Source organism: Zalophus californianus, chromosome 7, assembly GCF_009762305.2.
Source record: "Zalophus californianus isolate mZalCal1 chromosome 7, mZalCal1.pri.v2, whole genome shotgun sequence".
Classification (NCBI taxonomy): Eukaryota; Metazoa; Chordata; class Mammalia; order Carnivora; family Otariidae; genus Zalophus; species Zalophus californianus.
The window spans coordinates 111,891,911-111,908,731 of record NC_045601.1 but is presented as its reverse complement, the minus strand read 5'-3'; the positions used below and the strand labels follow the sequence as shown (position 1 = coordinate 111,908,731).

The 16,821-nt window shown below is 37.6% G+C and overlaps 1 protein-coding gene across 6 annotated transcripts in view; it reads left to right on the top strand.

The window, feature by feature from the left end:
- DNAH8 (dynein axonemal heavy chain 8) overlaps positions 1-16,821 on the top strand; it is a 417,769-nt gene that overhangs the window by 105,824 nt on the left and 295,124 nt on the right. For all 6 annotated transcript variants that reach the window (XM_027603620.2, XM_027603615.2, XM_027603616.2 and 3 more), the window contains 5 exons: positions 2,272-2,407; positions 3,826-3,941; positions 8,427-8,533; positions 14,832-14,907; positions 15,870-16,062. In XM_027603620.2, the coding sequence (XP_027459421.2) occupies positions 2,272-2,407; positions 3,826-3,941; positions 8,427-8,533; positions 14,832-14,907; positions 15,870-16,062 (628 nt within the window). The remainder of the gene's footprint in view (positions 1-2,271; positions 2,408-3,825; positions 3,942-8,426; positions 8,534-14,831; positions 14,908-15,869; positions 16,063-16,821) is intronic.

Genomic DNA, 16,821 nt, shown 5'->3' with positions numbered 1-16,821 from the left:
GGCGTGGCATCCGTTTTCCTGACTGAAACCTGACTGACATATATGTATCCTGATAGGTATACAAATGGAATAGAAAATCAGGGAAATGAGATCCAGGCTATGATAGGAAAACTGGTAAATACATTAAAGGGTATTAAAAGTTATTTCAACAAAATCACCTTGGCTCCATAGAGACAGAAAGTAGATTAGTGGCCGCCCGGTCTGTGAGGGTGGGTGAATGAAGGGGGACTGCTAATGGGTTTGGGGATTCTCTCTGGGGGAGATGCTAATGTTCTGGAAGTAGATAGCAGCGATGGTTGCACAACTTCTGTGAATATACTAAAAACCAAGGAATTGTGTACTCCACAAGGGTAACTTTTGTGATATTATATTGTGAATTATATCTCATAAAAAAAAAAGAAAAAAATCAATTTGACGGTTTTCCAGTCTGTCCCTGGACTGCCCTTCAGTTCAATCTGTTCTTCACTGAGTTCTAAGAATGGTCCATGGAGAAAGGTCCGACCTCTTTTCAAAATCTTGGTCCTCCAAATGGGCCCCAAATCTCACACCTTTTTGCCTTCTTGACAACTTTCCTCCCCCAGTCTTCTTCCCTCTCTTCTCGATCTTCATTTTTCCCCTTCACCAGACCCCTCCTACTAGCAGTCTAATACATTCTATTGTCTTTTCCTTGCCAACAAACAAAAACTTTCCTACACCTCCCTTCACTTCTCATTCACAACCAAACTTCCCATGCATGCTGCCTTCATTTTCCCATCCTTCATTTCCCATCTCCACTTGTTTTCCCCAATTCCTGGCTCAAATTTTTTCTGGCATGAATTATTATTTTTAATAACTTTATGGAGATATGATTCACACAACATACAATGTACCCATTTAAAGTGTACGATCCAGTGGTTTGAGTTTATTCACAGAGTTGGGCAACCATCATCACAATTTTAGAACATTTTTCATCTTAACTCTTCCAGCCCTGGGCAACCACTAATCTGTGTTCTCCCTCTTTAGAGTTGTTTATTTTCCATGCTCATCTGAAGTGGCTCTCACCACTGTAATTCCAGTGTTAACCACTGTGTTGAATAAACCAGAAAGGGTGGAATGAATGAGTGATGGAACCAGGTGGGAAGGGTTGGTAGAGTGGAGAGGGGAGAAGAGAATATCTTCAGGTAGGAGGAGGAACACCATTTCTTCTGAGACTGAGAAAAGATGAGGATGGGTTCAGATACACATGAAGTGGGATAAATGAGAGCGAGAGACTTAGAAGTAGCTCTGTCAATCCAGTAGCCAAGAAAGGAACACGTGAGGGCAGTACATGAGAAATATGGGATTTCTGTGTCTTATCTGGACAGAAATTTGCATAGACAGGCTCAAGTCCCTTTGCAGAAGTGGCTTTAAAGGCCCATGTTGGCTGCTTCCATTTATTTTTCTCTTCCCTAAAATGTATGGACATTATAGATGTCAGAAGACTTGTTCAACTTTATAGGCCAGTTTTATTTTCTGAATTTAATTAGTTCTTAATTTCTTCCCAAAGCCTATTAGAAAAGTTCAGAAAGACAGAGCACAGGTTTTAAAATCAGACAGCACTCGTTTCAAACTCCTATTGTTCCCCCGCTGCTATGTGACCTTGGACAAGTTGCTGATTCTTTCTGAGCCTCAGTTTTCTCATTGGTGAAATGGGGACAATAATATTACCTATCCCAAGTGGTCGTCATTTAGTTAAATGAGTTATTACATCTAAAGCTCTTAAATTGATGCCTGGCATAAGTGAGCACCATGCTCACTTTAAAACCTTATTTCATTTGAATCTCAAAGCAACTCTTTGGATTGTCCTTTTATGAAACTACTTCTCATTTCCAACTTTTGACAGCCTTATCTCTCTTGTTCTTCAGCCTTCTTTTTTTTTTTTTAAAGTAAACTATATACCCAACATGGAACTTGAACTCATGATCCCAAGGTTAAGAGTCATATGTTCTACCAACTGAGCCAGCCAGCTGCCAGTCACCATATAAATGTGAATGTAGATGTCTGTGGGTGATCAAATCAGATAAAAGTCAAAGACTTTGAGTTTTTCTTTTTCTCTCCTCCTTTTCTTTGCTTGGGCCTTAGCAGCTATGCCTTTAGCCTTGACAGTTTTGGATCTAAAACATTATGCTATTGGCAACTCTCTAGTCATTTTCAAGTGGTGTTAATTATACTTTTAGAAATTAAAGTTATATTAATAATTTTTACAGCATTTTTAAGTACCTGTAAATTAATAGTCATTGCCTTATTTAATAGACATACACAAAAGAATGGGCTGATGTTCTAAACCACAAAAGTAAGCATGTGGAAGAAGCTGTCAAAGAACTTATATCAATATTTAAAAATATTTATGAAGTTAAGGACAGTGGGAAAACAGCAAAACCATTACCAGGTAATTTTGCTAGTTTTAATGCTTGAGTTATAGTATTATAATCACAAAAGTGATAGATATGTTCTCAGGTGCGTGCCTTCTGCTTAGCAGGTACCCAAATTCCAGACTCTCTGAAGGAAAGCATGTGTTCATCATTTGCACAAACTACTTAGGCACAGGGAAGCTTTTTATCAGCTAAACAATGGTGGGAATCAGATGCCAACCAAGGACCAGTGTTGCAAACAAGTGTCAGGCCTGCTGTGTTAATCTTTCTCTCTCTCTCTTTTTTCTTTTAGCACAGCATGCTAAAATGTCTGGAGACATTTTTGGTCATCATGCAGCATGGGGGATGCTGCTGGCATCTAGTGTGGGTAGAGCTCAGGGATGCTGTTGAACATTCTACAGTGCACAGGACAGCCTTCAATAACCAAGAATATCAGTAGTGCTAAGGCTAAGAAACTATGAGCTTAAATAACTATCCACAGCCTTGGAACTAGAGGGTATTATGCTAAGTGAAATAAGTCAATCAGAGAAAGACAATTACCATATGATCTCACTCATATGTGGAATTTAAGAAACAAAAGAGAGGATCATAGGGGAAGGGAGGGAAAAATAAAACAAGACAAAATCAGAGAGGGAGACAAACCACAAGAGACTTTTTTTTTTTTAGATATTATTTATTTATTTGACAGAGAGAGAGACAGCTAGAGAGGGAACACAAGCAGAGAGAGTGGGAGAGGGAGAAGCTGGCCTCCTGCTGGGCAGGGAGCCCCATGCGGGCTCGATCCCAGGACTCTGGGATCATGACCTGAGCCGAAGGCAGACGCCTAACAACTGAGCCACCCAGGCGCTCAAGAGACTTTTAATCATAGGAAACAAACTGAGGGTTGCAGATGGGGTAACTGGGTGATGAGCATTAAGGAGGGCATGTGATGTAATGAGCATTGGGTATTACATAAGACTGATGAATCACTGAACTCTACCTCTGAAACTAATAATACACTATATGTTAATTAATTGAATTTAAATAAAAAATTAAGTATCCACAGCCTGTCTTTTTTCTCTTAGAGTTTTTCTACATAGTTTAATTAGCTTTCTTCAGAAGTGTCAAAACTCCCAAATATCAGCTCATTAAGTTAGAATACTCAAAAGGTAAACACATATTTTAGAAAGATAATATGTAAAGCCCACTTAAAATGTTTATTAATTCTATATGCTAAGAAGGAGTATTTTTAGAGAGTGTATTTCTTAGTAGAATTATGATTCTATTGAGATGGGTGATTTAAATTGAATTCAAAGATGATCCCTACTGAAACAAGTCTTAAATTTTTAGATTAAGAACTTTTAAAGAAGGGGTTTCCTAAGAAGATTTGACCACGTGGAATAAACCAAATGCTCAACATTAAATATTATATATATTTTTTGTCTTTTATCTATAGAACAGAGGAAACATGTTGTTTTTGGAAGTGAAACAGAAGAGGATGAAAGCATTGATTATGAGGCTAATATCATTCCTGAGGCTAAAGTTAATGATAAAGAAGATGAATTTAAGAAGGTAATTATTATGAAATGACCTCATGAAATTTAGCCAAATTATGACCCCTTGGATTGTAGATGACCCCAGATGGTGCTTCTTCTAGGCAGTTCTTCAACCAACCTGTATGGACCTATAACCAACCTGGATTTATAACAAAATCTAGCAAATATAATTTTCAATTCTACACTGTAGGATCTGGCAAGATACAGCAATCCTTCTCGTTTTCCCCAATACCATCCCAACTTTTACTGTGATTCTGTCAATACAGCTTATATAATTATCTCCCTGTACTGTGATTGACCATGTTTTCTTAATACAGTAAATGTCATACTTCTGGGACTGTAGTGCCAAGCCATTTGACTCAAGAGTGAAGAACTCTGTTTTCAGTTGCTGTGTTGATTAATCAAGTTAACTATCCTGCAAGGCCAGATTTTTATTTCCTTGGGCCCAAGGATCTGCATTTCTTACTAGCACCACTAGGATAACCTGTGGACTCCCCTCCAGGAGAAACTCTGTGTGGGCAGATTTGCATGGTGCGTTGAGATGTGTTGAGAATGAAGGTTGACAAGGATGCATGGGGTTTCTTGTTCCTTTTTAGGCCTCACCCTTCTGGTCATGCATCAATTCTGAATGCCACTCCCACATTTGTGCTAATCCCTGCTTCCTCCTTCTGCCAGTTTTCTTTTAATCCCTCATCTTCTTTTCTTTCTTCCTCTATTTTACACACTTTTACACCTCTAACACACATTGTAAGACAGTTTTGGAAATAATCAGCACAAATTTGATCCACTTTTACCTTCTTGCTCAAGGAGGATATCACCAATGGGTAGAGAAGCACTCCCCCGCTGAGACTAGATTTTAGCTGTAGATTTCTTCTCAGTACCATGCTCCAGGTGGCCATTATCAATCAGCAGGAGTCAGCTGGAGAGGGGAGGTGTATGCCCCTGCCAGCTGGCCTTCTCTTCCAATTGCATTCCCTTTGACACTGGCTGGGGTCCTTAGAGCAAGTCTGATTATCAGCAGAGTCTCTTGAATTGGGGGATCACTTGGAGCCGAATGAGTGCAGTCATCTCCTAAATAGCCTCTGCCTCTCAAATCCATCATCCTCCACATTGCTGCCAGAATGGTCTCTTTAACATAAAAATCTGACTATGTCATGCCTATGTTTTAGCCTGGTAATTCACCAACGCTGATCATATTCCTCTTTGATCATGCCTGATAGCCCTGCCTTCTGACCCAACTCAAACTGGCTGGTCCACCCTGTTTCAGAGGAGCAGGGCATAGAATCAGAGAGGAATGCTATGGCCAGAGCCTAGTCCTGGAGGTGTGACTCACTGTGCAAGCAAGACGTGGTACCCAGACCCTGCCCAGGCTCAATATTTGTCCTGCGCTCTGACCAATGAACTTGGCAACACCTCTGGAGGGAAAGAAGGTCTTAGAGAGAGGCTCAAACCATGGTCCCAGGGTGGTGGAAATTTCATCCCATATATTTTGGTATTGTACATTTAAAAATTTTTTAAACATTTTATTTATTTGAGAGAGAGAGCGAAAGTGAGAGAGAGAGAACGAGCAGGGTGAAGGGCAGAGGGAGAAGCAGACTCCCCGCTGAGCAGGGAGCCTGATGTGGGGCTTGATCCTGGGACTCCAGGATCATGACCTGAACCGAAGGCAGACGCTTAACCGACTGAGCCACCTGGGTGCCCTTACTGCCACCTTTAGAGAGGCAGGTCCTTGCCCTGCCACTTGCACTAAGTTCCTCAGGCCCTGAAGTTTTGTGTGGAGAGGGCTTGAATGGTCCCTAACATTGGGGCATGTGGCTGCTTGTGTGTCATTTAGGGATGCTTTCAACTTTTCCCTTTAGATCTGTTAATATTTGCTTTATATATTTTGATGCTCCTGCTGGTTGCATCTACATTCATAAATTCATAAATCTTCTTGCTGGATTGACTCCTTTTATCATTAGGTAATGCCATTCTTTGTCTTTTTTTTCAGTCTTTGTTTTCAAGTGTGTTTTGTCTGATCTGAGTAGATACTACAGCTTTATTTTCATTTCCATTGCATGAAATATCTTTTTTCAGCCTTTCACTTTCAGTCTGTGTGTGTCTTATTTCTTTATCCATTCAGCCACTCTGTGTCTTTTGTTTGGAGAATTTAGTCCATTTCATTTCAAGTAATTGTTGATAAGTATATACTTATTGCCATTTTGTTCATTGTTTTCTGGCTATTTTTGTAGTTTCTCTCTGTTCCTTTCTTCTCTTCTCTTGTGGTCTGATGACTTGGTTTACTGTTACTTTTAGATTCCTTTCTTGTTTTCTTCTGTGTATTAACTATAAGTTTTCGCTTTGTGGTTATTCTGAGGTTCACATAAAATATCCCATTTAAATAGCAGTCTTTTTAAAATTGACAGCAACTCAATTTAAACACATTTCAAAACTTTAGTTTTTTTCTTCCCCACCCCTAGTATTTATAATTTTGGTGACACACTTGACATCTTTTTATTTTATACTTCCTTTAACTGATTATTATACTTTTAGCTAATTTTACTACTTTTATCTTTTAACTTTCATGCTTGCTTTATAAGTCATTTGTCTACTACCTTTGTTATATATTTACCTTTTCCAGTGAGATTTTTACTTTCATATGTTTTGTTGTTATTAATTAGTGCCATTTTTTTTTTTATCATAAAGAAATCCCTTTAACAATTCTTTAGGGCCCGTGTAGTGGTGATGAACTTCTTTAGCTTTTGCTTATCTGGAAAGCTATGAATGAATCTCTCCTTAAATTCTAAATGATAATCTTGTCATATAGAGAATTCTTGTTTGGAAGTTTTTTTTTTTTTTTTCTTTCAGCACTTTGAATATGCCATACTACTTCCTACTGGCCTATAAGGTTTCTGCTGAAAAATCTGTTGATTGCCTTATGGGGTTTTCCCTTGTATGTAAAATGTTGTTTTTCTCTTTCTACTTTTAGGATTATCTCTTAAGTTATCCTTAACTTTTATCATTTTAATTACAATGTGTCTTGGCATGGATCTCTTTGGATTCATCTTAGTTAGAACTCTGTGCTTTGGGCACATGGATGCCTGATTCCTTTTTCAGACTAGGGAAGTTTTTAGCCTTTATTTCTTTAAATCATTTTTCTGGCTGTTTTTCTCTCTTCTGAGTTCCCTATAGGCACCTTTTCCACTTGATGTTGTCCCAAAGGTCCCTTAAGATTTCATTTTTTTTATTATTATTTTTAAAGATTTTTATTTATTTATTGAGAGAGAGAGAATGATAGAGAGCATGAGAGTGGGGAGAGTCAGAGGGAGAAGCAGACTCCCTGCTGAGAAGGGAGTCCAATGCGGGACTCAGTCCCGGGACTCCAGGATCATGACCTGAGCCGAAGGCAATTGCTTAACCAACTGAGCCACCCAGGTGCCCCTTAAGATTTCATTTTTTAATTCTGTTTTCATTTTGCTGCTTTGTCTGGGTGAGTTCCACTGCTTTGTCTTCCAGCTCACTGATCTGTTATTCTACTTCACCCAGTCTGCTGTTGAACCCCTCTAGTGTATTTTTCAGTTCAGTTATAAATTCTCTTCAGTTCCTTCTTTCTTTTCTTTCTTTCTTTCTTTCTTTCTTTCTTTCTTTCTTTCTTTCTTTCTTTCTTTCTTTCTTTCTTCTTTTTCTTTCTTTCTTTCTTTCTTTCTTTCTTTCTTTCTTTCTTTCTTTCTTTTTCTTTCTTTCTTTCTTTCTTTCTTTCTTTCTTTCTTTCTTTCTTTCTTTCTTTCTTTCTTTCTTTCTTTCTTTCTTTCTTTCTTTCTTTCTTTCAGATCTTATTTATTTGACAGAGAGAGAGAGCACAAGCAGAGAGAGAGGGAGGAAAAGGGAGAGGAAGAAGCAGACTCCCTGCTGAGCAAGGAACCTGATGCAGGGCTTGATACCCAGACCCTGGGCTCATGACCTGAGCCAAAGGCAGACACTTAAGTGACTGAGCCACCCAGGTGCCCCTCTTTGGTACTTTCTTTTATTTTCTCTCTTTGTTGAAGTTCTTCCCACTGTGTTCATCCTTCTCTCAAGTTCAGTGAGCATCTTTATGACTATTACTTGTACTCTTTATCAGGTAGATTGCTTATCTCTGTTTCATTTAGTTGTTTTCCTGAGGTTTTTTTCTTGTTCTTTTGTTTGGAATATATACCTCTGTCTCCTCATTTTGCCTACTTCTTTTGTGTTTTTTTCTATGTATCAGGTAAGTCAGCTACATCTCACAGTCTTCAAGGAGTGGCCTTATGCCCAGAAGTTCAATCTTCCCATATCATCAGAGCCAGGCACTCAAAGGGTGTCCCTTAGGTGGGCCCTGTGTGCTCTTTGTGGCAGGGCTGTGGCTGTGGCACAGTGTTGGGTAGGCCAGGGACTCAGTCTGGCTGTAGGACATCAGCTGTGAGTGCTCTGATACTTTAATGGGTGGGGGATCTTGCTATGCCACCATCTTGAACCCAACTCTCAATATGATTTCTTGTTACAGGAATGTAAAGAGGTCTATGCTTTTTTCTCTCATCAATTACTAGACAGTCTTCAAAAAGCTACATGGTTATCTTTGGACACAATGAAAAGGAGAATATTTGTTTCAAGGCAAGTTGAAAATATGCTAAATAAGTCTGGTAATACTATCTTAACATAATGCTAATAGTACCTCTTATTTTTATTAATTTAAAAATTATAAAATTTAAAATATCACATTTATGAAAAGACTGTATGAAAATATATGTGTAATACTTCAAGAACAGTGATCAAATGAAAAATCATGTTCCTGGCACCCAGGCCAAGACAAAGAACATTGAACACTATCAGTCCCCTTACCAGTCCTTTCTCTGCTCACCCAAAGGAAACCACTATCCCAAACTTCATGTTTGTTATTGTCTTGGTTTTCCTTACAGTTTACCACATTGTATCCCTAATCAAAGTATCATTTAATTTTGCCTGTATCTGAACTGTGTTCAGTATTATGTTTTTGAGATTCATTTATGTTGTTATAATTTATTATACACAATCTGTTTATTCACCATGGTGATGGTCATTTGGGTTGTTTCCAGTTTGAGCTATCCTGAATAAAGCCTCTGTGAACATTTTTGTATCTGTCTCCTCCTACACTTGTTAAGCATGGAATAGTTGGGCCCTGGGGTATGTGCATACCTCACTTTACCATGTGATGCCCAGCATGAGAGTCCCCATGGCTTCTCATCCTTGCACACAGTTGGTATTGTTCAATTAAAAAATTCTTGCCAGCAAGGGGGGTATGAAGTTGCATCTCACTGGGATTTAAATGGTCATTTTCTTGGTTACTAATGAGGTTGAACATATTTTCATGTTTATGAGCCATTTGTACCTTCTTTTCCTTGAAATTTGTGTTCTTTTCTTTCTCTTGTCTTATCTTGGCTTGGCTTCTCTTTCTCACCTTCTTTCTTTCTTTTTACCCATTTTTTATTGGATTGGACTTATTCGTGGATGTTCTCAGTATATTACTTTGTTGATGATAATATAGCATATATCTTCCCCCTGTTGTGCCTCTCTTTTCATTCTTTTAATGGCATCTTTTACTGAGTTTAAAGTATTCAAATTTCTCACTCTTTTCTTTAAAATATTCAAATTCATTGATCTTTTCCTTGTGATCTTTATGTCTTTTAGGAGAAATCATTCCTTACCTCATAATGTCTTCTAAAATTTTATACTTTTGTTTTTTATATTTAGGGATTTAATCCACATGGTATTGATTTTTGTGTTTAATGTGAGGTAGGAGATCAATATATTTTTTCCACGTGGTTAATTAACCAAATTAAACACTACGTCAAAAACTATGTACTACTATATGTAGTACTTAGTACAAATGTATTACTAAATGTACTACATTTTGTACTACTAAAAAATGTAGTACAAAATGATGTACTACTATATGTTGGCTCGTTGAACATAATAAAAATAAAAATAAATAAAAACCCCAAAACTAGAATTATTGGTTAAAGGGTACAAACTTCCAGTTAAAGTTGGATAAGTTCTGGAAATTATTTTATAGCATGGTGATTACAGCTTATCATTCTGTTATTATACTTACAAGCTGCTAAGTGAGTAGATCTTATATGTCCTCACCACAAAAAAGAAATGATAATTATGTGATGTGATAGAGTTGTTAGCTAACACTACTGGTGGTAATCATTTTGCAGCGTATAAGTGTTTCAACTCAACATGTCTTTTTTTTTTTAAGATTTTATTTATTTATTTGACAGAGAGAGAGAGAGAGAGATAGCAAGAGCAGGAACACAAGTAGGGGGGAGTGGGAGAGGGAGAAGCAGACTCCCACTGAGCAGGGAGCCCGATGTGGGGCTCAATCCCAGGACCCTAGGATCATGACCTGAGCCGAAGGCAGAGGCTTAACCATTGAGCCACCTGGGCACCCCTCAACTCAACATGTCTTACACCTTAAACTTATACATGTTATATGCCATTTGTATCTCAATAAAGCTGGGGGAAAAAACCAGAAGTGTTTCTACCTGTAAGTGAAAGTCAGTAGGACTATAAAATGAGATGTTTAACTATTCACAGCTAAAATGGGTATTATCTACCTTCAAACATATCAGGATGCCTTTCTAATATTATAGTGAGTGAAAATTATTTCATGTTTCTAATGTGAGATTTGGAAATATATCAATATTATAATGATATATATAATAAATGTAATAAATATATAATACAAAATATATATTTAATATTTTAAAAAGTTGAAAAATTACTTTTCTCTTTAAGACATTTATTTATTTATTTATTTAAAGATTTTATTTATTTGAGAGAGAGAGAGAGAGCAAGAGGGTGAGAGAGCATAAGCAGGAGGAGGGGCAGAGGGAGACAGAGAAATGAACTCTCTGCTGGGGTGGAACCTGATGTGGAGCTCTCCTCCTGGGAGATCATGACCTGAACCAAACGTAGATGCTTAACCAATTGAGGCACCCAGGCGCCCTGAGAGAATTATTTAAATTACACTGAATCTATAGAACAATTTGGAGCGAATTAGCATTCTTACAATATTGAGTCTTCCATCCAGAATCATGAATTACCTCTCTATTTAAGTCTTCTTTACTATTTCTCAATGAAGTTTTATAATTCTCTATGTAAAAGTCTTGCACATTTTTGTTAGATGTATTCATTGGCTATTCATGGCTGAATTTTAATTTAATCACGCTGTTATAATCTCCCAATGTGATTCCTTCTCTTTTGGTCAGTTCTTGTTTTATGTGTTTTAAGTCTATGCTATTAGGTGCGTGGAAAATCGTAGTAGTTAAATTTGCTTAGAACACTGTATTTTTAATTTTTATTTTATTCCTTTATATATGTTAATCCTAATTCCTCAAATTCTTTTTAGTCTGTTATTAATTTTACCTTACCAGCTTTTTTGGTATATTGCTTTTTAACCCTTTGTTCAAACCTTGCTGTAGTTTTTTGTTATGTTTCTTAAAAGCATCATATACCTGCTTATTTTTATTCAATCTAAATATCTCTGCTTTTTAATAGAGTATAATTTGTTTACATTTATTGTGATTTTTTTCATGTAGTTATACTTAATTTATGACATTTCATTTTGTGTCTGCTTCTTAGTATCTGTTTTCTTTGGTTCATTTCATTACCTCTGTTATCTTTGGGATGGATAATATTTTCCTGCCTATACTTTGGTTATTTAAGTAGTTACCCTTAAATTGAGTCTATGTATATCTTGCGCCAGTTTAAAAAAAAAATACTGTCTACGGTTTTTCAGTTTTCTAGTCTTATATCTAACTACAAGGGCCTTGGCATACTCACTGAACTGTATCTACCTCATTATTGCTGCCTGATGTTTTTGTTTTACCTTTTTTTGAACATGAATATTGGCATATTTTATTAAAATCTCCAGATTCTTGTGTATTTCTTGTATTCCGTTGGTTCCTTAGTCAGGGTACATGACGGATAAACTCTCTTATTCTTCATTTTAAGTCTGAAAAATGTCTTTTTTGCTTTCATACTCTCATGACAGTTTGGCTGGATAAAAAATTTTTGTTTGTCTCTCGGCATTTTGAAAGCATTTCATTTTTTTTTCTGACTTAAATTTTTGCTGATAAGAAGTCTGCAGTAAGTCTAACTGATTATTTTTTATCCTTGATGTTCTGTAGTTTTCTTTCCCTGTGTGAATTTGTCTTTAGTTAATCCTGCTTTATTCTCAGTGTGTACTTTCTATTCAAGGGCGAGAGCATATGGCATTCCTTAATCCTGGAAAATCCTCAGCAATTTCCTCTTCAGCTGTTGCTTCTGGGACATTCCTTTCATTCTCTTCTGATGGAACTCCTCCTAGTTGGATGTTGAATAGATTAACCACATGATTTATTGTTCCAACCAGGACACTCTTTTGAGTGAAATGACACTATCCAGATTTAACCTGGAACTGACCTGGGCACACTGGACATGCAGTCATCTCAAATCTTGGGGGTTTTGGTCTGTCCTCCCTGTCTTCTAACTACTTTGTCATATGTTTTGTCTTTTTGCCTTTCTGGGCTACATTATGAACAAGTATTTCTCTTTCTAGTCTAAAGATGATATCATCTATTGTATCTTAAATATTTCAGTTAATACTTTTTTCCTTATTCTCCAGATACTATATCATTTCTGTTTTTTTAATTTAGCAATTTATTATTTTGGGAGAAGATAGCCTTCACTGATCTCTGAATATTCTCAATATACTTATTTTAGAGTTTGTTATATGTCTATACATTGATTTTATCTGGAGTGGGTTTTTGTTTCAATTATTAATTCCTTTTGTCCTCTTTCTTACTGTAAGACTTATTCATGGCTATTGGGATTTTAGTTTAAAAGACCTCTTTGAGTGAGACGTGTGTGTGTGCATGTGTGTGTAGGTTTCAAGTGCTGGAAAATGACTGAAAAACTACACCTCCATTTATATGCAAGCAGATGGGGGCGGGGGGAGTCATAAGAAACAAAAGCTCCGCAGTTCAACTTCAACTTTAGGATCCAGGACCCTTGGTTCCCAGATAAACATATTATTGCAAGTAATTCTTTGAACCAAAAGCAAGAACATAAAGGGAAAAAAACCTCTAATTCATAGTCTCATTGTGAAATCCAAGATGCAACAATAAGACAAGTGTAAACTGTATTTAAAAGGGCAGAATCCCAGAACAAGAAAGAGTTTTATAAAGCATAAACAAACAGCTGAAGCGACAGAGGCAGTGAACAGTGCTCTAGATCATTCAGTAACTTATTTGACAAACTAGAGCTTAAAGAATTCTCCAAAATTTCAGGTGCAAAATACAAAGAGATAGATACTACTTAAAGACAAGATAAGAAAAAAGATAAAGAAAAGTAACGTTTATTGAATGCTTAATGTATACCAGGCACTTTTCCAAGCACTTTCCATGAATTAATACATTTCATGCTCGCATTAACTATCTGAGGCAGATCCTGTGATTATTTTTTGCATTTTGCAAATGAAGAAGCCAAGGCAGGGAGAGGTTGAGTAACTTACAGAGGGTCACTCAACTCAGAGATGGTTTCCTGCCTCAGTCCAGCACGTAAAACCTACATATGGTCAATTGAACAGCCCTTCTTTAATCTTAAGAAGAGATCTGTTGTATCAACTTCAAAAGATTCTCAGTGTACCTGACAGGATTCAAAGGAAAAATCACCTACACCTAAACATATATTTTGTGAATTTCCAGAAAAAAAGGGAAAACCCTGTAAGCATCCAAACAACAGGGTGTTACTTAGAAAACTAGATTAACAACAGAACCCTTGTCTGAAGGTGGAAACAAAAGATGCCAACAAAACAGTATTCGTAGAGTGTGAGAGAAAGGAATTGTGATTCAAGCTGACAGCATTTCTTGCTATGGAAAGCAATAAAACATTTATTATAATTTTGTCTGGGATGGGGACAGAGGTCAAGGCAGAGGGAGATAACCAAACTAATTTGCAGCTCTGATGTGTGTTCTTCATTACTTGTACTCGTGTGTCTCTATGTATGTACTTCTGTCTGAGCATGAATATGTTTAAAAAAGTAATTTTTAGGGGTGCCTGGTGGCTCAGTTGGCTAAGCACTGGACTCTTGATTTCAGCTCAGGTCATGATCTCAGGGTGGTGAGATCGAGCCCCGTGTCGGGCTCCTTGCTGGGTGTGGAGCCTGCTGAAGATTCTCTCTCTTCTGCCTCTTCCTTGCCCTTCTCTCTCTCAAACAAAAACAGAAACAACAACAACAACAACAAAAAAAAACCCAGTTTTTGGAGGCCTTTGACCAGAAATCTCCTGTGTAATCTTGCAAAAAATTGTATATAAAAAAGTATATGCTTTTTTGTTGCTGATCTTGTCTGATATCTGTTACAGGGCTGGAACAGGATGTGCTGTTATTTTTTTAAAAGATTTTATTTATTTACTTCAGAGAGAGAGCAAGAGAGAGCACGAGCGGGGTGGGGGAGAGCCATGGGGGTGGGGGCACAGAGGGAGAAGGACCAGCTGATTCCAGGCTGAGCAGGGAGCCTGATGTGGGGCTTGATTTCAGGACCCTGGGATCATGACCAGAGTTGAAGTCAGATGCTTAACCAACTGAGCCACCCAGGTGCTCCCAGGGTGTGCTTTTAGTAAACATTATTAAGTGGTTATTACCGAGAGAGAGCAACATTAAAATACCAGAAAATGTACAGAAGACTAATATTTCACTTCTAGTAATATTAAAGCATTATGTTTTCTTAGTTCTCTGAAATGTATGGTTTCATTATAAATAACATTCCCCATGTAATTTGGTATTTTGAAAGTGGTCTTTATTTTTAGGATTGAAAATGGTAGCAGAATCAAGGTTTTATGAAATTTTAGGTTAAGTTTTATAAGTTAAATGTGAATCTTATTCCAGCCACCATGGACGAAGGCGATCAGAAGATGTTATTTCCTTTATAAAAACAGAAGTACATCTTGCAATTCCAAATGTGGTAAGTATAATTAAATATTCAACTTAATACAATGATATTTTGATAATTTTTAAAGAAGTACAGCACTACAATTGAACTTTCATTTCGAATAACCGCTTGGCTCTATGTAATTTTTAGCTTCACTAGTATTTAACAAAAATCAGAACATTATTTTTACCTATTGTAAAAAATTACATAGTTCATGGTGTGTTGAAGGTTGATGTAAGAGATGAGTTAAGCATCTGTTCAGCCATCAGATAGCAAGTATTCTAAAAATATTCTTGCTTTTTCTTTCTTCAAGCATTAAATTATCTAAATAGTCCATCTCAGAAGTCCAGATCCCTACCCCCAACACACAACTGTGAGGTAACCAAGAATGGCACGAAGAGAAAGAAAGAAAGGGCCTATGCCCCAAGCACAGGGACCCTTATGCCCTCTCCTGCCCCTTATTTCTACCACCATCCCAGCTGCCCCTTGGCATTCGAAACTCCAAGTCACACAGGATGACTGAGGTGCCTTCTGTGATGGGCCATGGGATAAGGCCAGGCAGGAATAATCAGTGACTCATCTACCACCATCGACACCGACACGGTTTGGCCTCCTGGAGGAGAGCTTCTGTGCTTATTTGGCACACATTTCAAAGAACTGAAGTCAGAACCTTGGTGGTGTAGCTTCTTTAGTCATTTTGCTTCCTGGGCTCCAACACAGGGTCCACAATTTCTGGCTGTATCCAGCCACCCTCCTAGGAAAAGGAGGACAAGTACTGTGTGCTTGATTTGTTTAGCCTGCAGGAAATGATAGAATGGGCAAACCTCAGGGTAGAGAAAATCCACAGCCTACCCTCCTCTAACAGGCCTCTCCCAGAGCAGCCTTCCACTGGGCCAGCTGAGGCTTTCCTGCCCAGTGGGGGATGGACTGGTGAGAAACAGAGGGATGGATGGTATGTGGTGCCAGTACCGGGAGCCCCATTCTTCTCTCCACAGGTAATGATTCCTAGTTTGGATGACATTCAACAAGCCATCAACCGGATGATCCAGCTCACCCTGGAGGTCAGCAGAGGAGTGGCTCACTGGGGGCAACAGCAGACCCGTCACATCAAGCCTGCCGTCACCAGTCCCAGCCGTACTGCGACTGATGTGACCCCTGTAAACGCAGCAAAACCGGCCAAGGAAAAGAGTAAGAACGTTAAAGCAAATCTCAGATGAATAGAATCTTAGAATTGTAACAGCTAGTCGATGGTCTTTATGATTCTTCCTGGGTATGACAGCATATAGATTTTTAAAATTTTAATTCCAGTGTAGTTAGCATATGGTATTATATTAACTTCAGGTGTACAAGATAGTGATTCAACAGTTCCATCCATTACTCAGTGCTCATCAAGATAAGTGTACTCTTAATTCTCATCACTTATTTCCCCCAGCCCCCCACCCACCTCCCCTCTGATCACCATCTGTTTGTTCTCTAGAGTTAAGAGTCTGCTTTTTGGTTTGTCTCTTTTTTTTTACTTTGTTCATTTGTTTTGTTTCTTAAATACCACACGTGAGTGAAATCATATGGTATTTGTCTTTCTCTGACTGGCTTATTTCATTTAGCATTATACTCCCTGCATTATAGTGCAGCCATGTTGTTGCAAATGGTAAGGTTCCATTCTTTTTTATGGCTGATTAAAGTCATTTCTACATGTTTATTTGTTAAATTTTGCATTAAAAATAAAAAAATGAGTTTTTTCCATCCTCCATCATAAATATAACATACAGACATTTCCATCCAGAGTTTGGACATAGGTGAACAAGGGTTTTTATTATCACTGTTCTACTATCATAATCTTAGAGTCAAAGAAAAATTATAGCAAGGCTTAGTACTAATTCTACTTTCAGCATTGTATTTGGTCCAATGAATGTAGTTTGTTAGAACATGATGCTTAAAAGTTCTGGG